Source organism: Mustelus asterias, chromosome 2 (genome assembly GCF_964213995.1).
Source record: "Mustelus asterias chromosome 2, sMusAst1.hap1.1, whole genome shotgun sequence".
Classification (NCBI taxonomy): Eukaryota; Metazoa; Chordata; class Chondrichthyes; order Carcharhiniformes; family Triakidae; genus Mustelus; species Mustelus asterias.
The window spans coordinates 79,887,055-79,912,441 of NC_135802.1; the positions used below are offsets into that span (position 1 = coordinate 79,887,055).

The 25,387-nt window shown below is 40.1% G+C and overlaps 1 protein-coding gene across 20 annotated transcripts in view; it reads left to right on the forward strand.

The window, feature by feature from the left end:
• ppp1r9a (protein phosphatase 1, regulatory subunit 9A) overlaps positions 1 to 25,387 on the forward strand; it is a 343,843-nt gene that overhangs the window by 290,389 nt on the left and 28,067 nt on the right. For 14 of the 20 annotated variants that reach the window (XM_078237727.1, XM_078237812.1, XM_078237839.1 and 11 more), the window contains 4 exons: positions 6,349 to 6,667; positions 7,160 to 7,244; positions 10,189 to 10,272; positions 16,074 to 16,272. In XM_078237727.1, the coding sequence (XP_078093853.1) occupies positions 6,349 to 6,667; positions 7,160 to 7,244; positions 10,189 to 10,272; positions 16,074 to 16,272 (687 nt within the window). Of the gene's footprint in view, positions 1 to 6,348; positions 6,668 to 7,159; positions 7,245 to 10,188; positions 10,273 to 16,073; positions 16,273 to 23,179; positions 23,253 to 25,387 lie in introns of those variants that run through there. The other 6 variants (XM_078237748.1, XM_078237759.1, XM_078237830.1 and 3 more) reach the window with 3 other exon arrangements.

A 25,387-nucleotide genomic window follows, 5' to 3' on the forward strand; every position in this document is an offset into this window, starting at 1 on the left:
TAGTGTTTGCCATTCATTGAGTACCTCCTTGTCAAATTAGTCCTTCCAAAGTATATCACCTCACACTTTTCAGGGTTAAAATCCATCTGCTACTGAACTGCCCATTTGACCATTCTGTCTATATCTTTTTGTAGCTCAAGACACTCAACCACCTGACCAATCTTTGTGTCATCCGCAAATTTACTAATCTTACCCCCCCCCCCCCCCACCCCCCCGACGGAGTAATCAATGTTGCTTATATAAATGACGAATAATAGGGGACCCAACACATCCCTGTGGTACGCCACTGGACATTAGCTTCCTGTCACTATAGCAGCCTTCTGTCATCACCCTCTGTCTTCTACAACTGAGCCAATTTTGAATCCACTTCATCAAATTACCCTGTATCCCATGTGAATTTATCTTCTTTATAAGTCTCCCACGTGGGACTTTGTCAAAGGCTTTGCTAAAATCCATATAAGCTACATCGACTGCACTACCCTCATCTACACACCTAGTCACCTCCTCAAAAAATTGTTTTATTTTGTTTTTCTCTTATTTCCTTTTCTTTACTTTCAGAAGGCAGCAATTCAAAATTGTGCATTCACACCTCTCTAGATACATCTTTTGTTTCTTTATTTGTCCTATTATCACTCCCTTTGACCTTTCACATTGAAATTGGATCCCTCTCATCTGCCACCCCTTTATTCTTTTTCCCACTCCTGCCTTACACTTGGCCAAAACCTATTATATTTCAAATTTTGTTCAATTCTGTTGAGCGGTCTCAGACCTAAAATGTTTGGCTGAATTTTATGGGGTGCTATGGTCTACCTCCCCAGTTCTTTAGTTGGTGTGCTGGGGAGCCCGCACATGAACCCAACAGCTATCCTGCAGCAATTTAATGCCAGAATAACATTAATGACTTTAAGACAAGTCTGTGTTCTTATCTTGGGAGGAAATCCCACCTTAGAGAGCTGACACCATCAGGCTACTCCATAATCCCAGCAGCGCCATGGGTGCGATGGCCATTACTGAGATTACAGGCAGTCTCTTAATGCTGAAGAGCGCTGGTAAGTCCAGGTTCCGAAGGGGAGTCTGAAACAAAAAAACAAAGAACAATACAGCACAGGAACAGCCCCTTCGGCCCTCCAAGCCTGCACCGATCATGTGTTCCTAACAAGACCATCCGTTTGTATCCGTCTATTCCCAGTCTGTTCATGTGGCCATCTAGATAAGTCTTAAATGATCCTAGCGTGTCTGCCTCAACCACCTTGCTTGGTAGTGCATTCCAGGCTCTGTGTAAAATACGTCCTCCACATATCTGTATTGAACCTTGCCCCCCTTACCTTGAACTTGTGACCCCTTGTGTTTGTCATTTCTGACCTGGGAAAAAGCTTCCAACTATTCACCCTATCTATGTCCTTCATAATTTTATAAACTTCTATTAGGGGGGATTTGGGGGGGGGTGTGGGGGGTGGTTTGGTGATTGGGTTCAAGAAGCTGGCCCGGGGTGGGGGTATCTCTGTTGGTCCAAGAAGCCCCCAAAGGAGGAACCTCCCCCTCCCCCTTTTTTCCCCCACCCATGCCCAGCTGCAGCCTGGGCAGTTAAAGTTGCCAGGCCCTACATTTTGTGGGTCTCTCTCTGCCATGGTAAAATACTGGTAGTGATGGGATGAGCCTCCATAAGCGCAAGGTCAGGCAAGTTGCTGGCTAGACTTTACAAGCCCCCAGCCTTCAAACCCACCGGCAGGAAGGTTGCAATCCCGCCCATAAACTCTTGCTTTCATGATAGATGCTGTCAGACCTGATCATTTCAAGCGTGCTCTATTTTTCATTTCAAATTTTGAGTACTGAAGAATTTTGCTTTTGTCTCAAGTCCTTTTGAAATTTTGCTATTTAATGTACATGTCGTCTTCTTGTCCCAAAATGCATTATCCCTTATTTCGCTGTATTTATTTGTATCTCGTACCTGATTGCACAATCTACTAATATGTCTGTGTCTTCCTAAAATGATTTACTGTCCTCTTCAAGTTAAACACAATCCCAATTTCTGTGATGTCTACACATTTTGACATGCTCTTGTACCCAATTATTGAGAAGAATGAGCCCAAGAATGAACCCTTGAGGGGCACCACTGTTTACATCACTCCAGTTTGAAAAACAACCATTAATGAATAACTGCAGTCCATTTTCTGTCTTTTAACCAGGGTTCTATTCATACTGCCACACTATCTTTAATGCCATGTGACTAAATGTTTGTAACAAGCCTCTTTATTATGATACATGAATTCCATTTTGAAAATCTATATATACAATATCCTCTGCATTTCCTTTTACACACAGTTATTTCATAAGAACTAGGAGCAGGAGTAGGCCATCTGGCCCCTTGAGCCTGCCCGTCATTCAATAAGATCATGGCTGATCTTTTTGTGGCTTCAGCTCCACTTATCCGCCCGCTCACCATAACCCTATTTCCTTTACTATTCAAAAATTTATCTATCCTTGCCTTAAAAACATTCAATGAGGTAGCCTCAACTGCTTCACGGGGCAGGGAATTCCACAGATTCACAATCCTTTGTGTGAAGAGGTTCCTCCTCAACTCAGTCCTAAATCTGCCCCCCCCCCCTTATTTTAAGGCCATGCCCCCTAGTTCTAGTTTCACCCGCCAGTGGAAACAACTTCCCTGCTTCTATCTTGTCTATTCCCTTCATAATCTTATATGTTTCAATAAGATCTCCCCTCATACTTCTGAATTCCAATGATTATAGTCTCAGTCTACTGAGTCTCACCTCATAAGCCTCATTAACTCCAGAATCAACCTAGTGAATCTCCTCTATACCCCACCTAGTGCCAGTATATCCTTTCTCAAGTACTGTACATAGTACTCCAGGTGTGGCCTCACCAACATCTTATACAGCTGCACAATAACCTGGCTGTTTTTAAACTCCATCCCTCTGGCAATGAAGGACAAAATTCCATTTGCCTTCTTAATTACCTGCTGCACCTGCAAACCAACTTTGTGATTCATGCACAAGGACACCCAGTTCCTTCTGCACAGCAGCATGCTGCAATTTTTTACCATTTAAATAATAGTCCATTTTGCTGTTGTTCCCACCAAAATGGATGGCCTCACATTTACCAACATTGTACTCCATCTGCCAGATCCTTGCTCACTCACTTAGACTATCTATATCCCTTTGCAGGCGTTCAGCGTCCTTTGCACACTTTACTCTACTAGTCATCTCAGTGTCATCTGCGAATTTTGACACACTACACTTGGTCCCCAGCTCCAAATCATATGTGTAAATCATAAACAATTGCGGTCCCAACACCGATCCCTGAGGCACACCACTAGTCACTGATCGCCAACCAGAATGAGCCTCCATAAGCGCATTTACCCCCACTCTTTGCTTTCTGTTACTTAACCAATCCTCTATCAATGCTAATACATTACCCGTAACACCGTGCACCTTTATCTTATGCAGCAGCCTTTTGTGCGGCACCTTGTCAAATGCCTTCTGGAAATCCAGATATACCACATCCACAGGTTCCCCATTGTCCACTGTGCGCATAATGTTCTCAAAGAATTCCACCAAATTAGTCAAACATGACTGCCCTTCATGAACCCATGCTGCGCCTTCCCATTGGGACAATTTATATCCAGATGTCTCACTATTTCTTCCTTGATGATAGATTCAAACATTCTCCCTACTACAGAAGTTAAGCTAACCAGCCTATAATTACCTGCCTTTTGTCTACCTCCTTTTTTTAAATAGTGGCGTCAGATTTGCTGTTTTAGAATCTGCGGGAACCATCCAAGAGTCCAGCGAAATTTGGTAAATTACCACTAGTGCATTTGTTATTTCCCCCACCATCTCTTTCAGTACCCTGGGATGCATTGCATCAGGGCCAGGAGACTTGTCTACCTTTAGGGCCATTAGCTTGCCCAACACTACCTCTTTCGTAATAATGATCGTTTCTAGGTCCTCACCTGCCATAGCCGCCTTGTCATCAATTCTTAGCATGTCATTCATGTCTTCCACTGTGAAGACTGATACAAAATACCTGTTCAATGCCTCAGCCTTTTCCTCATTTCCAGTTATTACATCCCCCTTCTCATCCTTTAAAGGACTAATATTTACTTTATTCACTCTTTTTAGTTTTATATGCTTGTAAAAACTTTGCTATCTGTTTTTATATTCTGAGCTAGTTTACTTTCATAATTCATCTTACTTTTCTTTATAACTTTTTACATGGCGTTCTGTTGACCTTTTAAGATTTCCAAATCCTCTAGTTTCCCACTAATCTTTGCCACTTTGTATGCATTTTCTTTTAATTTGATACCCTCCTTTATTTCCTTCGATAGCCATGGCTGATTATCTCTTTTTCTACAGTCCTTCCTTATCACTGGTATATACATATTTCCTCAAGAATATTATTAAATTTAGTGGCATCATTACTGGCAGAGCACAATCCTATTATAGGTAGCAGCAATACAGTTGCTTTGCTGCTGTTTGATGTATTTTTGGTGGGTTTTTGCAATTGTGACTTTATTTTTATCAATATTTTAGAAAAGGGCACCAGATAAATATATGTGTCTGACTTAAACAAAATGAGTGTTAGGAATAGCATTTGCAAAGAGAAGTGGGAGAATAGGTTTCTCTTCAAATTCCAAATCTGGAAGTTTTTGAAGCATAGAATAGATCAGGGTTTCCCAAACCTTTTGAGCCGCAAAACTCCTAGTGACGTCCCAAGAGCATTGGGGAACTTCAAACATTCTCATAATGTCAATGTCCCTTTTTGCTGCAAAACAGGTGCAATCACAGAAATCAAATGTCAACAAAGCTTTACTACCTATTTCTGTGCATATATTAGGAATTAGGAAGAGGCATTTAGTCACAAATACTTTCGTCAGCTACATGGCCCCCTTACATCCCATGACCCCTTAACATTAAGCCTAGGAAGTCATACCCATTTTGGCAGTAAGTAACCTGGTAATAATTAAAACATTCTCTTACTCAAAAAGTACTTGAGTCTTATCTTTTGTTATTTCTAAGAGGAGGAATGATGCTGGAAAACTGACTGTCATATCAAACATGGAATTTTCAGCCCAGCAACAGTGAGAGGAAATAAATCAAATGGGCCAATCGGATAAAAAGTACTCAGCTCACTGGATGCTGATAGGCTGATCATCCAGTGCTCCAACAGGCTTTTCTCTGGTCTATTTCATTGCTGTAATTATTTTTGAAATTTGTCAGTTTCTCCTTTCAAACCAGTGGCCACCAGCTGCGCAGACCTCCAAAGATCCTTCACGGACCCAAGTTTGGAACCCCTAGACTAGATCTTATCGTCAGATTTAGGTTTGTGCTTCATCTGAGTGTGGGTAAATCTGGACAGTGGCATGCAACTTTTGTTTAGGAATTGCAATCAGATTAATTAGTTATTGACTGAAGTGTTAAACATGGCACACACTGCACTATTTATAAGGCCAAAAAAACAAACACCTATCAATTTGAGGGCCCTAGATTTCCTGCATTGTACTTGCACAGAATTATGCTGAACTTTACATTGGGTTATATGCTGATCTTGTCTTAGCCTTCCTGTAAAGTTATTTGCCTACACTAGAGTGTAATAGCTGACATGAAATAAATGAAAAAGTAGCTGCATAAAAAAGGAGTAATAGCAAGTTCACTGTTGCCTTTTGTCATGGCCACACTCCAACTCTCCTGTTTCCTCAGCTCTTAGTCTTGCATTATTGTGCAAAACAGCGTTAAGACCAAAGTTTTTCAGGTGCATTTTAGATCTGGTTAGTGCAAGTCTCAGTCAGATTTTTAAAAACCATCTCAAAAGTGGTGCTAATGATTGAGAAATTTCTCTAAAATTGATGCTAATAAGCTAATCACAATAGCCTGCTGAACGTAGGGTAGGATGGGGCAGTGTGTGCAAATGGGAAGTGCATTCTCAATGTTGCATTGTGTTTTTGCTGAAATGTTACAGGAAATTCTAATCTCTAAATTTCAGCAGTTTTACATAAATTTTCATAATATTTAAGAAATCTGAAGTGTGTCAAATCTGCCTTTTTATTGAAGCACTCCCAGGAACTTCTGTGACCCAAAATACCCGTGGTCTTTAACAATATTTCACTTAGCTGAGAAGCAAATACAATTGTCCCTCTGTTTTCTCCCCTCCTTCCTATGGTGACACGACAATGATCAGGATTTTTGTGGAATGTAGGGGTCCAATTGTATCTCTGTATTCCATTGAACCTAATTGCATAATTTCAACTGTGCCAGCAACTTGAAATGTTATTTTGTGTGCTATTAAGAAACTCACTTGCATTCTCTATTTCTTCTTTATTTGAAATCAAAGCCTTTAGATGGTTATGGAAGTCCAATGCACATTTCCAGATCCCCTCTGCCAGCATCCTTGAGGACGTGCTCACCAGCATCTGATTCTGGAGCCTCTTCATTATCTCCAATAGCCAGCAATGCAGCTTTCACATTTGATACCACAGTGGAAAATCAAGTTCTGGGAGAACATAATCAGCATGTTTTGACATCATCAGAGCAGCCTTCCGAAGATTCTATGGGAGGAACCCCAACCTCATCGCCTTCAAAATCATTTCAAAATGCTAGATTGCCCCCATTGCATCATGTGGATAAACAATGCAAAATGAGAAAAGCTGAAGGTAAAAGAAGATACTGTTTAGAATGTTGCTAGCTTTGTAGCATAGTTATTGTAATACTAAAAGTTATTACAGCCTTATTAGAAGTATGCCAGTAACTGCCTAAATGTCTATAATGCATCAATTCTATATCCACCTTATAAAAATGGCAACAGTAATTTTATAAAGTATTGTTTTTATCTAGTTATTTGATGTGGATGTAATGATTTATGATTTTTTAACTAGTTAATGAGAGCAATTCCACATTCTCCATTTTTGACAAGGTTATGCATATTTTCTTCATCAGTATTAATGTCCCAATTGTGAAAATAGTAACTGGTAGCAAGAGATAGTGTAGCCTGACACTGCCAGTATCAGATAATGATCCTATAATTGAAATCAACAAGTTTGGATGAGTGCAATTTGCTCTGTTTTGTTGGTATGTTGACAAAGGTGTCCTTTTCCAAGAGGGAGAACCATTTTCTGTTATGTCTAAAATAACGCTGTTGTTTCCAGATGGCAACAGAGGTAATTCTTCACCAAAAAAAGTCAATCCTACGAGTCAGAAAGAGAACACAAAGCAAAAATTTGTTGACTTTGGGTAGGTTCTTATTTATAATCCCTCAATATAGCATACTGCTCGTAATCTGAAGCTGCCAAATGTATATTAGCTTTTTGAATTGACTTAGTTCAAAACAAAAATCTTAAACTAGTTTATTCAAACCTCCATAGCATCGTGAAATGGAATGTAAAGACAGCTCATTCGCTTGTAATTATACACTACTAGATTTCCTGTGATGTTACACACGGGGATGCCAATTTTAACTTTAGGGATATTTAAAATCTGTAATAATAAATTAACAGTGCTTTATACACTCTACCTAATGTTCCCTTCCTTTTGCTTCAGTGGAAAGGAAAATTGGCTGTGGTACATAATAGGTGGCCAATTAACTATTTCCCATTTTACACCTTCACCCAATTTTAAAATTAGCTCCTGAGAGACAAGACCAAATCATTAAATTTAGGGCAGGAGAATAACTAGATTCAGATGGAAGAGGCACTGAAGACCAGGAAGTGAGAAAGTTGGTAGATGTAACGGAGCTATTTGGGGAGGAGAGGGAAAGAGAAGAGGTTGCAGGAAATGGTATATTGGCAGGAGAGGGGAGGGATGGAAATGCAAAAAAGATGGGTAAATGTTGATATTATAAGGGAAGTTGCAAGGAGAAAAAAAGTCAACAGACAGGGAAAGGAGGAGGATCTTTCAATCAGCTGTAGTTATTTATGAGGGAAGCATTCCCTGGTCCATTGTGGGGAGTTGTTGGGGGTGGTAATGGAGATGCACAGAAGAATAGAATGAAATGAGTTAGACAATTTTTCTACAAGTCACAGTCTTGAAGGCCAGGGCAGAAGTAGGTGAAATATGACTGAGTAGAGCTTCTAATAGGAATGTAAAGCTGCTCATTGAAGGTGAATGCAAAGGCTAAAATAAAGATTAGTTACTGGGGCAATAAATTCTTGACTGGCAAGGAGTGCCATTGGGGTGGAAGTGATAGTTAGTGGTGCTGATAAATATATCCCAGACTTCTCCCGGGGAATGGGGTGTACGTTACTATGTTGTTCGTTGTATGATGGGGGGGGGAAAGGTAATATTTGAGAGTGGGGATGTGAACAACCCGCTTTACGTTATTTTTTTCTTTTGTGGGTGGGGAGCAGAATATCAAAGATTGGGATGCAAAACTGCTCAGTCAAACATGAAAGGCAAGGCATTGTAGTGGGAGCCAGGGTGGAATAACCTCCACTGAGGGATGAAGGTAATACAAAATTATTCAACAGGAGTTGTACATTGTTCAAGAACACCATAATGAAAAGGAAATTTGTAGTTCCACGTAGCTTGCAGTCAAATAGCTTGTCTTATAAGAATCCAAGGTAGTTGGGATGACCTTATGGATTAGATATTGGGCAGAGACATAACAGCCAGTCAAATAAGTGGAAAAGCAATGACCCAGTGGCTTGAAAGGCCCAGGGATCTCAGGAAGGTGATGATTGGATTGCAAGAAGGGTGTGTGAAAAGGTGGAATGAGGATCTTTTTCCAGGCTTTGCTGGAACAGAGAACTGTCAACTAACTGAAGAAGCTGTGGATGGATAGTTTGGAGAGGCAAGATAATTGTCATATACTTTTAAATCTAACTACTTATCTCCTTTTAATTATCTGTACAGCATAAATGCTGGACATGAGAACAGTAGTTAAGAGGGAATAAAACCTGATCCTTCCTTTACGATCTTCCTTGACATTCATTTAATTCACCAACCTTTTGTTCAATGTTCTTAATCTTCTTCACTTTGAACCCATTTTCTTCAGATCATTGAGAAGAGCCTTGGGACTGTTTTTCTTTCTGAAATGCACGTTGTTATTTAAAAGCCCTCCATAGTTCTTGCATAGCTCTTTTATAATGCCAACTAAAACTCATTTACCTTGTCTTTTTGATTAATCATTGTATCTTGGGCATGGAGAGGTTTTCAGTTATCAGAAATATAATCCTGCAATTTGACATGGAAGCTGCCTCCCTGCAGCAGACTGAGTCATTGAAGCCAGAGGGTCAATGCCCCATTGTCAAGTCTGCATAGATAAAAGGCTGCAATTGCTGCCAAAACTAATGTAACAAAGGGGTTTCCCCAGTAGACTCGGAGAGAGAGGCCTACCCTCTGATGGATCTACTGCTTCCTTCAGCATTTTTACACTTCAGTAATCTCTATTTTTCAGTGCCCTTGAAAGCTTCTACCTGCCCCTTCAGTTTCCACCTCTCTTGGTGAGGCTGCCGAGGTTCCAGAGCTGCTAGTCCTCTGGGCCTGTAGCTTGGACACCCTGTCTGCCATTCTTAATAGGGCGACAAACGCTGAAGCAATTAGTTAGGAGGCCACCTCTGGGAAGATTGCACCACTAGTCTTGATGCTGGCAAGTACAGGCTTGGGATGCCCATTTGGTCCCAACGATGGGGTTCTGATGCCTTCAGGAAAATCCCAGTTCAGCAGAGCTTGCAAACATATTAAATTGATGTGCAGCAAAAGATTAGCTGTCCATCATGATTTCTGGAACATCACAACACAACACTTTATCTCTCCTTTCCATCCCCTTCCCCCACAGCCAACTCCCCTCTCACAAGCACACACACACCTATGCAAATATGGGGATACAAACACCTGCAGCTGCATAATTTCAGGAAAGCAAATGGAAAGAAACAAGAATTTAATGGATAATGTCTCCAACCTCTCTAGGTGATCAGATCGCATGGACCAGTGTTATCTATAAAGATACTTACATTCAAGTGAAGCGCTCTAGTCAAGAGCTAATCCCGATCTTTATTGCATCTGTTTTTTCATATTTTCTGAGAGTCTGCCATATAAAAAGCACATATTAAGTTATTTTTCTCGCATGTAACTTAAATTTTGTAAAATAAAGTAATTATTCATTGTGCTTCATGAAAATTCAGTCTCCATCATCCTTAAAATAGTATCAACAGCTAATTTATTTTGCAATTTATTGTAGGGTTCAATCACAGAAAACATCTAGTAAAGGGAATAAACAAAAAGACAAAGAAAAAGAAACCAATAGACTCTCATCAGGAAGCAGGTATGCTGTAGTCCACCTTCCTACATCCCCTCTCTTTTAATTGTGCACAAGCTATTCCATTCCATTTAACTGACAGAATCTTAATTTATTTTTGTGTTGCGATATAGAGGATTACTTGTGCACGGGCTGCATAGGAATCTCAACGGAGCTTAGATGGAACATTGCAGTCCACCAAAGATCTTGTTGCATTTTCATTTTTTCAAATTTTATAATATCTAATTCAAAAGCGAAATTACACTTTAGTCAAACCAGTCACGCTGTCGAAATCCATATAGTCAAAAGACTATAGGGGGAATCTTACCATCGCGTCCCACTGGCAAGATCACACGAGAGCCAAGAAATCATGTTCACGCCCGATTTCTCGTTTTTCGAGATCTTACTGGCACCGGTTATCATAGAATCCCTACAGTGCAGAAGGAGGCCATTCAGCCCATCGAGTCTGCACCGACCACAATCCCACCCAGGCCCTACCCCCACATATTTTACCTGCTAATCCCTCTAACCTACGCATCTCAGGACTCTAAGGGGCAATTTTTAACCTGGCCAATCAACCTAACCGCACATCTTTGGACTGTGGGAGGAAACCGGAGCACCCGGAGGAAACCCACGCAGACACGAGGAGAATGTGCAAACTCCACACAGACAGTGACCCGAGCCGGGAATCGAACCGGGGACCCTGGAGCTGTGAAGCAGCAGTGCTAACCACTGTGCTACCGTGCCGCCCAGTGAGGTCAACCTTGCGCCAATTTCCGATGCAAGGCTGAATATATTTAAATTCTATTTTAATAAATTTAACGTGATTAGCGAGCTCGGGAAGGTATCATCCAGGCTCACTTGCCTCTGTGGCCTCACCAGGAGAGGTTCTCTCTGGGAGTCACAACTGGTCCCCAACACCAGGGACCAGATGTGATGGGCTCACTGGTAGAACTTGAGGCCCCCTGGGAGGTCAGGTGCAAGGGGGTGGTGGCCTTTGGGCAGTTCCAGTCTGGCACCCTGGCCAGAGGGCAGTGCCAAGGGGGCATGGCCTCCTGGGGTGGGGCCAGACAGAAGGCAGGCTGATCGGTGGGGGGGCAGGGGGTGGCGGCTGGCCCTCTGCCACTCTGCATTTCAATTGGTGGGAGAATTCAAGGAGGGGCCTGCTGTCACTCTGCATTGTGTTTGGTGGTGGGGGGGGGAGGTGGGATCTTTGCCACTCTGCAGTTATGATTGGTGGAGGGAAAGAAGGGGGCCTGCTGCCACTACATTAGAGATCGGTGGGGGGGGGGGGGCTCAGTCCGGACCCGGAGGGGGATGGGGGAGCAGCGGCCGCGATAAGCCGCTAGTCCCCATAGTAGCTGGGCGGGTACCGTGTTTAGGCCACAGAGGCCCCCTGAGAGAGGCAGAGGCTATGTGACTGGTATGTGCAATTGCGCCCTCTGCTGCTCTCAACCAGCATTTTGGTGATTTAAGCCTCGACCCCTCCAACAGGAAATAAATGGATTTTGAAGAGATTATTTGCTCTAAGTGCATAAAATCACAGATTTGGACTCGTCCAAAAAACGGATCAGAAATTCTCCCATTTTCACGCTCGCTCCAGACTTAGACTTTTTTTCATTAGATTGCCCCCTCTAACTTTTACCTTCTTCATAAAATGTGGAGGAACAAAATCATAGGATTGTTTATTTGTCTTAACAACATTGAAAAAAAATTATTCAACATGTAAAGTTGGATTATTATACAATACTCCTTCACTCCCCCCACCCCCCTTAGTTTAACAATTGCGCACAGGTTTTAAGATCAACACAGATTTTGAAGCGTATCTTGATCTACAATAGTCTCCTTAACATGCAAAGTCCCTTTGACACACACAAGCTGACTGTGGTCAGATACACAATCCCATCTGAACCTAGGTTAATGCCTCTGATTTTCTCCTCAGAATTCCCCCAAATGATTGTCACATCAGAATTTTCCAAACACCACTCCCAAAACACGCTTTAAAATCTGTTCTCACAATATTGCTTTCCCTTAGAAGTTTGCATTCTGAAATCCAGTCCAGGATCTTCAAATGATACTTTTAAACTAAGTTTCCACTCCACTTTTAACAGCGAATCCAGTCCAGGATTTTACTGTAACCCCTTAGGACTTCTTTACCTTGACTGGTGTCTCAATTATTCACAATTCCTTTAACTTTCAAGTCCAGACTCCTCTTAAAATTACATCAAATGTTTTAGCTGTGTCTAAGGTCTGATCCTCCCTACTTTAAATCTAGTATTGCAATTGCTTCTTTAACTCAGAACACTTTGTTCACTCTTTCTTTTGAACAATACCTTAGTCTCTGTTCACTTAACTTCAGTCGTTAGAAACATTCTTCCTGTCTCAGTTCCCTGGTTGCCTAGACTGTATTGTGTTCCTTAGGAAGTTTGCCTCTTTGTAAATTCCACGTCCTGTCCAGCTTCTCTTGGCAGAGTTGAGAGCTGTTCACTCCTCAGTGACCTGTCTCCAACTGCTCTGGCTTCCAGTTAAAACTAAGACTTAAAAGCTTTTTAAAAATCTTTACAAGGCCCCAATTGCTACGCAACTCCTGCTGGTTTATTTATTCTCCATGCCGTAGCTCTTTCTAAGCACAGTAGAATCACAGTTGGAATTGAAATCTAACACCTTTGTTCAGCATGAATATAACTATAGGTTTTTACCCTTCCAGGCACAAATATGAAATTAAACCCACTTGAAACCACCCGCGTTTGATTCCCAGCTTGAGTGATTGTCTGTGCAGAGTCTGCATGTTCTCCCACATGTCAGCTTAGGTTTCCTCTGGATGCTCCGGTTTCCTCCCATAGTCCAAAAGATGTGCTGGTTAGATGCATTGGCCATGCTAAATTCTCCTTCACTGTACCCAAACAGGCACCAGAGTGTGGCGACTAGGAGATTTTCACAGTAATATCATTGTAGTGTTAATGTAAGCCTGCTTGTGACAATAATAAATAAACTTTAAATCTTATGTTTAATGTTTGCCAATACAAATATAAATCCCTTAGAACTATTTTTATTTCCTGATACATAGAAAAGTAATTATGTTCTGACTTCTGCCCAGGATAATTGTTCAATTCAGGAGACAGTTCTTAAGGTGATGGTGAGATCAAGAAGGGAAATTAGAAGTTAATTCATTATTCATTCCTAATAATTCATTTGAACCATAAATATTTTGGGAATTGCCAAAATACTTTTTTTTGCACCTTCTACTAAACATTCTGAAGGTAGTTACTATAATTGCAGCAAGAGTCTTGATTGGATTTTCTTTTGTGATTTAAGACATCTGGAAGTTTAATTCTCATCTTCAATGTGTCCTGATTTTTCACATCTATAAAGTAAAGAACAATAATTACATTATCATACTATCTAAACATGCTACATAGAACAGTACAGCACAGAACAGGCCCTTTGGCCCACGATGTTGTGCCGAGCTTTATCTGAAACCAAGATCAAGCTATCCCACTCCCTATCATCCTGGTGTGCTCCATGTGCCTATCCAATAACCGCTTAAATGTTCCTAAAGTGTCTGACTCCACTATCACTGCAGGCAGTCCATTCCACACCCCAACCACTCTCTGCGTAAAGAACCTACCTCTGATATCCTTCCTATATCTCCCACCACGAACCCTATAGTTATGCCCCCTTGTAATAGCTCCATCCACCCGAGGAAATAGTCTTTGAATGTTCACTCTACCTATCCCCTTCATCATTTTATAAACCTCTATTAAGTCTCCCCTCAGCCTCCTCCGCTCCAAAGAGAACAGCCCTAGCTCCCTCAACCTTTCCTCATAAGACCTACCCTCCAAACCAGGCAGCATCCTGGTAAATCTCCTCTGCACTCTTTCCAGCGCTTCCACATCCTTCTTTTAGCTACTGTTAGCTAAACTATGTAGGGGTAAATTTAGAGACATTTTTTTCTTTCACAAGATTTTGGCATTGCTGTCCATGCCAGCATTTATAGCCCATCCCGAATTGACCTTGAGAAATTATTGATGAGCCACCGCCTTGAACTGCTGCCATCCATGCAGTGTAGATATACTCTCAGTGCTGTTAGGAAGGGAATTCCCAGAATTAGATCAAACCTCAATCCAGGAACATGGGTCAGATAATTGTGCCTGGTAGTCAATATGTCCACTTTGTGGCGATGCCACTTTTCTAGTCTTTTTAATGAACAAAATTTGCAAGTGCCATAGATCTGCTAGGCAGATGTTTAACCACGATTCTCTGATCTGTGTGAGTGGCTCTTCTTGGTATCTTTGCCTTACAAAGTATAACTTTATTTCTTTGCAGAGTTGAATCTTATTCAAGATATTTACCGATCAGTTGATGTATTTTTTGGTTTTTCAATGTCCTTTTCACATTTTCAGAATGAACATTTCTTCAAAAAAATTTTGGTAATCAAAAATTTCTACCATAATTTTTCAGTGATTGCCTCTGCAGTTAATCGATTATGGGGAAGAAACTCTTCGGTATTTTGTTCAAAGTATCTTTTAATTTCTAAAATAGAACTGTGTACTCATCAATGCGTCTGCATTTGTTGACGTTCTCAACTGCTGAGAAGCACACAAGATTGGACCTTCTCCATCTTCCTTTTACAATACTTTGATGTTATGATGGGAAGTATTCCAGAGTTTTTTGATTGCAATTAACTTTGACCAACCCGAGCACTGGTTCAGAGTCACAGGCTCAATGAAATCACACCACAGAGAGCTCCCAAACCCCAAATAGCAATGACACTTCCCGGGATCTTACAGCCAATCTGGAGTTCCTGCTCCCATTGTTTGCAATCGAGCCATTCCATGATAGCTAAACATACTGTTCCAAAGCAAACGCAAATATATAACCTGCTCTAGGCTTGGCACAGAAAGCAAGTATGCTTACATGATGCTGGATTTTGCAGCTTTTTAACGCCTGCTGTGAATTAATCCTTTGGATGTTGAATTAAAATTCTGAGGCCTTCCCTGTCCTGGAACTTTCAGCACACCTCGATGTAGAGATAGAGACACTGCTTGTCTCTAGCTTCTAGCTAGCAACCACAGACAGCAGAATTTTCACTCGAGAGAGAGACAAAAATACACTGCTTCCAGTCTGCAGTCCGAACAGTTTCTGCCAAAGGGAAACTAAAACCTTTGGATTTTTTCCCTGTGAAAAAAACCTGCTCCAAGGTGCCACCTGACCTGTCAGTCAGGCTCCACCCAATAATCCCAAAAAGGTCATTAAACTCCAGGACACTGCATTAGGCCCAGATTAAAAATAAACAAGATGCCCATTATGTTGCTTCAGCAACAATAAAAAATATTGGTACAGACAACATGGCAATAATAACACCAGGGCCTGCATAAAAAAGTGCAGAGAAACATGATTAAAAACACATTTCTTAAAGGCACAGTGTCATCACTGTAGGGAAACTACTATTGGATAACCAATTGGTACCAGTAATAATGCTGAAGGATGGGGAAAACTTTGAAAAATTAATTGCTACATGAAAACTTAGGTGCCATCCGACAAAATATGAACACAACCAGTCAAAAATGATGGAAAGATCAAGAATTTACTTACCTAAATATTTTAAATCAACTGTTGCCACAGCTGATTCCCTAATAACCACTGTTGACTTGGTGCAAAACATATTTAGATTTTGGGAAATAGCAAAATGGACACCACTCAGCTGTGACTAAAAAAAGTGGGGCGCATGTACTATTTGGAGAGGAAATATTGTTTGCTGATACTTTGGGTAATATCAATAATCATGGATGCCTGCATTTAATATATTCTTATGTTTTTATTGGCAGGATCTCCAAGGAGACACTAGACAGTTTGGCAAGCAACATTTCAGTGGGAGAAACATCCTCCTCCATCTCACCTTGTGTACTTTTATCCTGGTTTGGAGAAAGTGCTGGAGGATATAACTCTTCCAATACTATGCCATCCCCTACCAGCTCAACAGAACCATCCTCTGAGAGCCTGAGCCCTGAAAAACAGAGACTTAAGGTATTTGCTGCTTATTGTTCGCGTTTAAAATGAGGGATGAAGAGAACATGTCAGAGTTTTTCTAAACAGAGATTAACACGTGATTGCACAATGTTAGATATATTTACAATGATCAGGAGTAAACGATTCCATTACTTGATTCGTGAAAATTAAAAGGTGCCACGTGAGTATGTGATTATTTGATCTGGCGAATCAGCCTTATGTTTGGAATGAGGCAAATTATATTGATTATCCATTTCATTAACAAGTCCCAATCTGAAGAAAAACCACATGTCTCCTACACTCTGACCAAAAGTTCCATTAAATATGTATGACCCAAAATCATCTTGACTCAACTTGCATTGAAATTTGGCAGTTACATCATCAATCGTACCAACAGCAACTTGGGTCAAAGCTTCTCAGAAATCTCAAAGTATGCAGTAATGTAAAAATGAGTGTGAAAGAAATTGAAATCAGCATTCAAAAATCAAGCACAGAATATACACAGTCTTCCTCCTTTAAGCCCCTCTTTATTTAATGGATGCTAAAAAGAACTAAAGGCTGAAGCTATAAAATGGTTATTTATTCATCTCAAGCAAAGCATATTTAAGAAAATCTAATTATGGAAGCTTTTCTTTTTTTAATGTAAGACTCTGATACCATACAAATTAATCCAAAGACTTAGAAAACACAGTGCCAGTGTTGGTAAGTATAAAGACTATGACATACCAGAAGTCGTTACTGAGAGTTCTGGCACTGACGCTTCTGGATATAAATTTACATCAGAAATTACATAAATGCAGCAAAATCACTTACACTGACCTTCTGCATTGGGGGCAGAGCAATTTGAATTAAGTGAGGCTTCAGTGGATAGAAATCAATTGCAGTGAACATGATTGAGGAAATTTCTGCATAGTGAGGCAGCATAAAATAAGTGTAAGTCATGTGATTTTTGAACTTCAGAAATTCCTTTTCAGAAATTCAGCTTTTATGTAGTTGTTGCACTGTAAATTATGAGACCATTATCTTTTTCTTTAAGTTGGTTTTCACTGTGTCCTGGATTTTGTAGTAAGTAATGATGGCAAAACTGTCAATGTTCTTTGTCAATACTTCTCTGAAACTAACAGCAATGTTCAGAGTCTGCTAGTGCATAAGCCTGGAAATCCAGAAGTTGCTATCAGCAATTCTAAGCTTCTGCATTGGTTAAGCTGTTGAATTCTGTGTGCATAGAAATTGATTAGAAATTACTAACCAAAGAGAACTTCCACTTTTACACTTTAATATTGTTGTTAAAAACTGTTTTTTAAAAAGTTAGTTTATTAGTTTGTTTATTGGTGTCACAAGTAGGCTTACATTAACACTGCAATGAAGTTACTGTGAACATCCCCTCTGTCCCTTGTTAGTGAGATGGAACTGGATTTTTAACTGGGTCCTAAGTTGTAACTAATACTGAACAACTCATTTGGTATCTGTATAATGTCAATATATTGTTTTATGATTATTTCATAATTTTTAATGTACTTTTTAGAAAGTTTTCATATGATATTTCAATCTCTACCGTGTTCATCCCAATCTTTATTTCACTTTCTGTTAAACTTATGAAAGATGAAGGATAATCAATGCATTTTACTTCCTGGTTTGCTTTCTGTGAACTCTTCAATATAAAAGCAAATTACTGCGGACGCTGGAATCTGAAACCAAAAGAGAAAATGCTGGAAAATCTCAGTAGGTCAAGCAGCATCTGTCAGGAAAGAAAAGAGCTGACGTTTCGAGTCCAGATGACCCTTTGTCAAAGCTAAAAGGCATAGAAAGTGGGAGATATTCATACTGCAGGGTGAGGGAGTGAAAGATGAATCATAGCCACAGAAACCAGGGGAAAAGACTGCTAATAACTGTCTACAGAGAGAATAAAGGGTGTGAATGGCCAAACGGCAGAGAAGCTGTAAGCTATGACAGATGAAGATGTGGGGGGGGGAATGGATGGGACCGAGGTAAAATTTAGAAAAGGGGGAGAAAAGGTAAGGGAAGGGGTATAAAGTGGGGGGAAAGAATGGGGGAGGAAAAAAATGAGATAGACAATAAAGAAATAAAAGGTAGAGAACAGTAAAAAAAAAATTAAATAAAATAGAATAGAATGAAAACAAAGGGGGCCAGGGTGGGGGGAGAACAAATCATCTGAAATTGTTGAATTCGATGTTGAGACCAGGAGGCTGTAAAGTGCCGAGTCGAAAGATGAGATGCTGTTTCTCCAGTTTGCGTTGAGCTTCACTGGAATATTGAGGTAAGCCAAAGACAGACACGTGGGCATGGGAGCAGGATCGTGTGTTAAAATGGCAAGCAATCGGAAGATCAGGGTCCTGATTCCGCACAGGCCAAACGTGCTCAACAAAGCGATCACCCAGTCTACGCTTGGTCTCTTTGATACAGAGGAGACCACATTAGGAGCAGCGAATACAATACATCAAATTGAAAGAGGTGCAAGTGAAATGTTGCTTAACCTGGAATGAATGTTTTGGATCTTGGATGGTGAGCATAGAAGAGGTGAAGGGACAGGTGTTACACCTTCTGCGATTTCATGGGAAGGTGCCATGAGTGATGGGAGAGGTGTTGGGTACAGTGGAGGAGTGGACTAGGTTAACCCGGAGGGAACGGTCTTTGCGGAATGCTAATGGCATTCATGGCACCTTCCCAGATGTAACACCTGAAGATGTAACACCTGTCCCTTTACCTCTTCTATGCTCACCATCCAAGGTCCAAAACATACATTCCAGGTAAGCAACGTTTCACTTGCACCTCTTTCAATTTGGTCTATTGCATTCGCTGCTCCCAATGTGGTCTCCTCTATATTAGAGAGACCAAGCGTAGACTGGGTGATCGCTTTGCTGAGCACCTTCGGTCTGTGCGGAATCAGGACCCTGATCTTCCGGTTGCTTGCTATTTTAACACACGATCCTACTCCCATGCCCACATGTCTGTCCTTGGCTTGCTGCAATGTTCCAGTGAAGTTTAACGCAAACTGGAGGAATAGCATCTCATCTTCCAGCTAGGCACTTTACAGTCTTCCGATCTCAACATCGAATTCAACAACTTCAGATGATTTGCTCTCCCCCACCTCGGCCCCCTTTGTTTTCATTCTACTTTATTTAATTTTTTACTGTTCTTTACCTTTTATTTCTTTATTGTCTTTCTTCATTTTTCCCCCCACACTTTCCCCCAATTTTATCCCCCTTCCCTTCCCTTTTCTCCCCCTTTGCTTCCCCTTTTCTAAATTTTACCTCAGTTCTCTCCCCTGTTTGGCTATTCACACCCTTTATTCTCTCTGTGAACAGCCATTAGCAATCTTTTCTCCTGGTTTCTGTGGCTATGACTCATCTTTCATTCCCTCACCCTACAGTATAAATATCTCCCACCTTCTATGCCTTTTAGCTTTGACAAAGGGTCATCTGGACTCAACATCAGCTCTTTTGTCTCTTTACAGATGATGCCAGACCTGCTGAACTCTTCAATATGTTTGGCTGTTTACCCTGATTAATGAAGTCAATGTTGCTGAGTGCCTGGAGATCCCCTTGACTTGGCATCAAACTCAAATAACAGTGTAAAAGATGAAATCCACATTAGCGAGCTCGCTAGAGCTTTGAGGGCAACCTTCTTTGAGGTTTGCGGTAAGCACAGTTGCTTCGCTGCTGACCATAAAATCTAGGCTAATCTCTTTGATTTGGAAAACATCTGAGGCTGAAGAGCTGCTAATAGATTCCGAAGTAATTGTGATCCTGAAATTGATTTCTGCCAGAAAATTGTGTATAATTCAAATTTGGGAGTATTGATTTGTTATTTAAATCTGTTGCTTTCTTTCACTGCACGTTGTAAATAATATAAGGATATATTTAATAAACTCATAATCCCAGCAGAGATAGCAAGGAGGTAAATATTAAAATTGCAATTCTGTAGTCTTGATTCTCCAAGTTACTCTCCTTTGAATGACTTCTTGATGGGAATACTTATCTTGTACTTTCAAGACTCTTATAAGGCACCATAGCTTTACATGCATTAACAGGTATCAATGAATCAAATTCAAAAAACGGTACAAGGCGATTTTAACATATCAAACCCATGGACAGGAATAGACTCTACCTGGTCCATCAGCATATGGTCAGATTGCAACTAAACTGACTATATGTTGCAGCTTTATAGGCCGCTCTTGGAATATAGTGTTCAATTCTGGTTGCCACACTGTTCTTTACCTTTTATTTCTTTATAGGATGTGGAGGCTTTGGAGAGGGTACAGAAAAGATTTACCAGGATGTTGCCTGGTATGGAAGGCATTAGCTATGAGGAGAGGTTGGAGAAACTTGGTTTGTTCTCACTGGAACGACGGAGGTTGAGGGACGACCTGATAGAAGTCTACAAGATTATGAGAGGCATGGACAGAGTGGTTAATCAGAAGCTTTTTCCCAGGGTGGAAGAGTCAATTACTACGGGGCACAGGTTTAAGTTGCGAGGGGCAAGGTTTAAAGGAGATGTACGAGGCAGATTTTTTACACAGAGTAAGGGGTGCCTGGAACTCATTGCCGGGAAGGTAGTGGAAGCGGATACGGTAATGACTTTTAAGAGGCGTCTTGACAAATACATGAATAGGATGGAATAGAGGGATATGGTCCCCGAAAGGGTAGGGGGTTTTAGTTAAGTCAGGCAGCATGGTCGGTGCAGGCTTGGAGGGCCGACGGGCCTGTTCCCGTGCTGTAATTTTATTTGTTTTTTGTTCTAAACATCATGACCCAATGTTCTCTATCCAACAAGAACTATGCAGTCTCTTGTTGCATGTAAAATAATGTATTTTACAGATGTAAAATAAAATATGTGGTCAATCAAATGAAGGCCAACATGATAATGAGGACATATCAACTTCAGCTCTCTATTGTATATAGTTGAACAGTAATATCTGCCTTGACCAGCTCCCTTTGGAATGCTTGCAACAAATCTGCATGAGCCAGCAACTTGTTCCAAAGTTCAGTAATCCTCTGTGAGAAGCAAGATTCCTGAAATATGTTTAAAATTCCAAACGAATTGGAAATCGCTTAAGGAACATTGGAATCAATGCTACAAGCTACATAAAGCATTACCGTTTTTCTTACACCTTGGTATCTGGTGGAAACCAATCACTGGATTTGAGTCTCAAATCATAGATATTGAAAAACTACTTTCTAAGAAATTATTGCCCTGTAGAGTGCATAATCTCTTCCCATTTGGAACATGGGGACTTACCACATTTATTTAATTCTGGAAAGTTTATGGACAGGTTGGTCATGGATTGGAGACTTCCAGTTTGCACAGATAACCAGCAAGTTGCGCATCTTCCCATTGCTCATCCAGCAAGTTCACAACCAAGCATTATTTGGACCTGAGTGGATTGATAAATCTGTCTTTATTGGGGGGCCTCAATATTTAATTACCACTGACACTGAAGTTATGAGACAATGCTGCTCTGTCAGACATCTCAAATCTTGGAGGAGACATTAAATTGTGCCCCATTTGTCTACTCACATGGAATTTTAAAATCCAATGCAATACGCTGTTCACACTCTCAATCGAGCAGGGAGTTCTCCTTGTTAACAATCTTCTATGGTCAGTGTAGCTTGAGGTCATGCACAAAGTTGCCTTATTTATCTGGGTTTGAACTTTGGTTTAAGTACTCAAGGTCACTTACAGAACACAACAAAAGTTACTTTCAAAAAGCAAACCCTTGTAAGTTTTTGAGCTGCATTGTAAAGCACTATATAAATGCCATATCCAAAATTCAAGGTAGAAGTTTAAAATCACTAAAGCATGGGTTTTATAGAGAAATTTGCTTTTGTTCTGACTTTACATTTTAAATGAAAGGAAAGGGCAATAGAATAACATTGAGGGGAAAAGGTGTATTTTATTATAAAATGTTACTATAATTCCTGAAATGATTCATTCAGTGGAACCTCACTATTCACCATAATGGAGTATATGCCTTCCCTTCCCCAGTGGGTAACATAATCCATACATAATTGTGAGGCTCCAATGCTTGATGCAATTTATAAGCTTCTTATTGGTATATTTTGATTAAGTATTTTTACTCTGACTTGTGTGAAATCAGTTATTTTGTTTTCTCATTAGCAACAGACCATAATTTAGTTTATTTTTACAAATGATCTCTCAGGCAGCATAGTAGTATAGAAAGCTCAATGCACAATAAAATACTGACTGGCAAGATCCAGTCTGCTGCAGTATGATAGGGCACATGATTATGATTCCCTGCAGTGAGTTCATGGGTTGTTTTTATCTCGCCCAAATTCAACAACCAAATAACAGACAAGAAAAAGGACAACGGCTACATTTTATTGCTAAATGCTGTTGTGTCTGGCACACCCACCTCTCCTAGCCCTTGTAAAAATTCTATTATACTGCTGCTAAGGGAGACATGTCAGAAGTTACTTTTTGTTGCTCAGAAATGGAAAATGTAGTATTGTTGATTGAAATACTACAAAAACTGTACAGTTGTATGTATTTTTTTGTTTGTTACATACTGCACAATAATTATGATGGAACTTTAATTATCCACATTCACATTATCTACACTCTTAATTATGTCATAAATTCAAAGGATCCATGGCTTAAATTTTGCATTAACCAGAGAAAGTGATTTGCATTGATTTCTTGAAGTCAGGTGATGAGACCAATGGTAGTTGAAGCTTCATGAATCTTATTTGCACAGACACATCCATGATTACGCAGTATGAGTCATGTTCTCAAAGCAACTATGTTCTCCCTCTATTAGACTATGTGCATTAAAATGGCAGTGTGTAGCCTTGTTTCTGGTTTTAGTGAACCTTGTTGTGAAAGTACACAAGGTATTATTTATGACTGGATTCATTTTCCTCCTTTTCCTGTTCCTTTCTAACAGACTCACTGGTCATGACCATCATTCTTCCATTATTCCTATCATGTGATATGACATCTCGTTTGTGTTGAGTCGCTTCTGCTGATCATTAGTAATAATTAAGTGTGCAGTGAGATATCCTTTGATTGCTTTTAATCAGTGGCATTGAACTTGATCTGTTTGGCGTGTAACTATTGAAAATATAGGAACAACATTTTGGCTTTATTACTTTCTTCATCAGTGATATGATCATTGCTTTCAATTTTGAAATCATGCCAAAATATTTTTATAATCTTGCTGATCATTATTTTATTCGTGTCATGAGAAGTAGTAGTCTGTTGAGTGTATGATTTAACTGTTAGAATGTATGGTATGCTTAATCACGATCATTGAAACAATTTAATATAGAAATGCATAGACAAAAGAGACAGATATTCACCTTCCAAACTCATGCTGGCTCTCTGTGGAGTAATCCAGTCAGTCCCATTACCCCATGCTACCTGTGACATTGCAAGCTTATTTTCACCAAATGTCATCCAATTTCCTTTTGAAATCATTGATCATATGTATTAAAATCCATATGAATTAATGCAGAATTTTAATTAAAATTGCAAAAGCAACAAAGTAAAGTAACTTACTTGAACCATCAGTGAACAGTGCCATTACAGCTGTACTAAAAATTCCATTTGTAACTATCCCAATGAGAAGACTGCAAATCATCAATGGGTTTTCCTACTGACCTTGAGTGGTCTCTGCTGATTGTTTGAAGTGCTCTGTCCATTGTTCCTGCTTGCTCAGACTATCCCTTGCTACCACCATAAAGAAGTATTGAATCTGGTTGCATGTGTATACTGACATGAGACAACTTTTCTATCTCTTCTTTTGACTCAGAGTCTATTCTTAATACTTCCTGTCTGATCATTTCTGGATTTAGACAAAACATAAAAGGTATATTACATTTATGTTACAGCACTCTTATCACATCCTCAACCATCCTGAAGTGCATTATAGACAATGGATTGCTTTTGAAATTCATTTGCTGCTGTTCTGCTGGCAAAATAGCAAATGCATGAATGACGGGATGACCTTTAGTGATGTTGGCTGAGGGATGAATATTATCTGGCTTATTGGAAAACTGCATGTATTTTGAGTTGTGCCATTGGATCTTTTACATATGCTTGAACAGGCAGGTAGAGTCTTGATTTTAAAGTACTTCTAACAGTGTAGTAATTGCTCAGTACTGTACTGACATGCCAGTTGATCTTGTGCAGTGAAGGTGAAGCATACATTTTTAGGCTATTGCTAACAATTGCATGCTTCTGCCCTTATCTCCACCAAATCCTTCACTAGCCACCTTTAGACAAAGCCCTGTAAATCAACTGTATCACCAATGTTATGGTTCAGGTCAGAAACTCAAAGGTATTTTATGGAGCCTGCCTGGATCATAAGTTTTGCCTCTCGAATTTGGCTTGGATAAGCATGATAAGCTTCATTCCAGGTATGATTCAAATGACCGACTGGGGAGCTTTTATCAAACAAAGTTTATTTAAGAATATAGTTAATGTGTATAGTAAGAAAATTAGCGAGAACTCTTATCAATTGCAAACAAGAAAGAAAACGACCACTATAATGTATAACCCTTAACAAATATATCTAATGTGTTCCAATCAAACCAATCCAGTAGACAAAAGACCCTTTTCACAGGTTTAACTAAGCAAAGATTAATGCTCATGTGAGGACTTTGAGACCTTTGGATTAAGTCTGTAGTTCTCTGGATAGACACAGAACAGTTTGAAGTCAGCATGGCTTCCAAAAACACCAGGGACTCCAGGCAAGCCACCAATAGCTGATTTCCCCTCTTCAGAAAGGCAAAACCTTGCTTTCAGCTAACCAGTAGAATTTCCAAAACCAGAGAGAGAGAGACTTTTCAACTTGATGCCCCTTCTAAAACTCAAACCTGCAGCTCCAAACTGAAAATGAAAAAAACTCCTTTCACCTGATCTGCCAACCAGTTTTTCTTCTAACAATGCAGAGTCATAAACATCCCAGTAAAAATAAACAAACCCCAGTTTTAGCAGCAAAAAAAGACTCTCGTAGAACCCGGCAACAATAATTTCCTCTGTACCCTCTCTAGTGCAATCATATCCTTCCTATAGTGGGGTGACCAGAACTGCACACAGTACTCCAGCTGTGGCCTAACCAACATTCTGTACAGTTCCAGTTCCAATATGA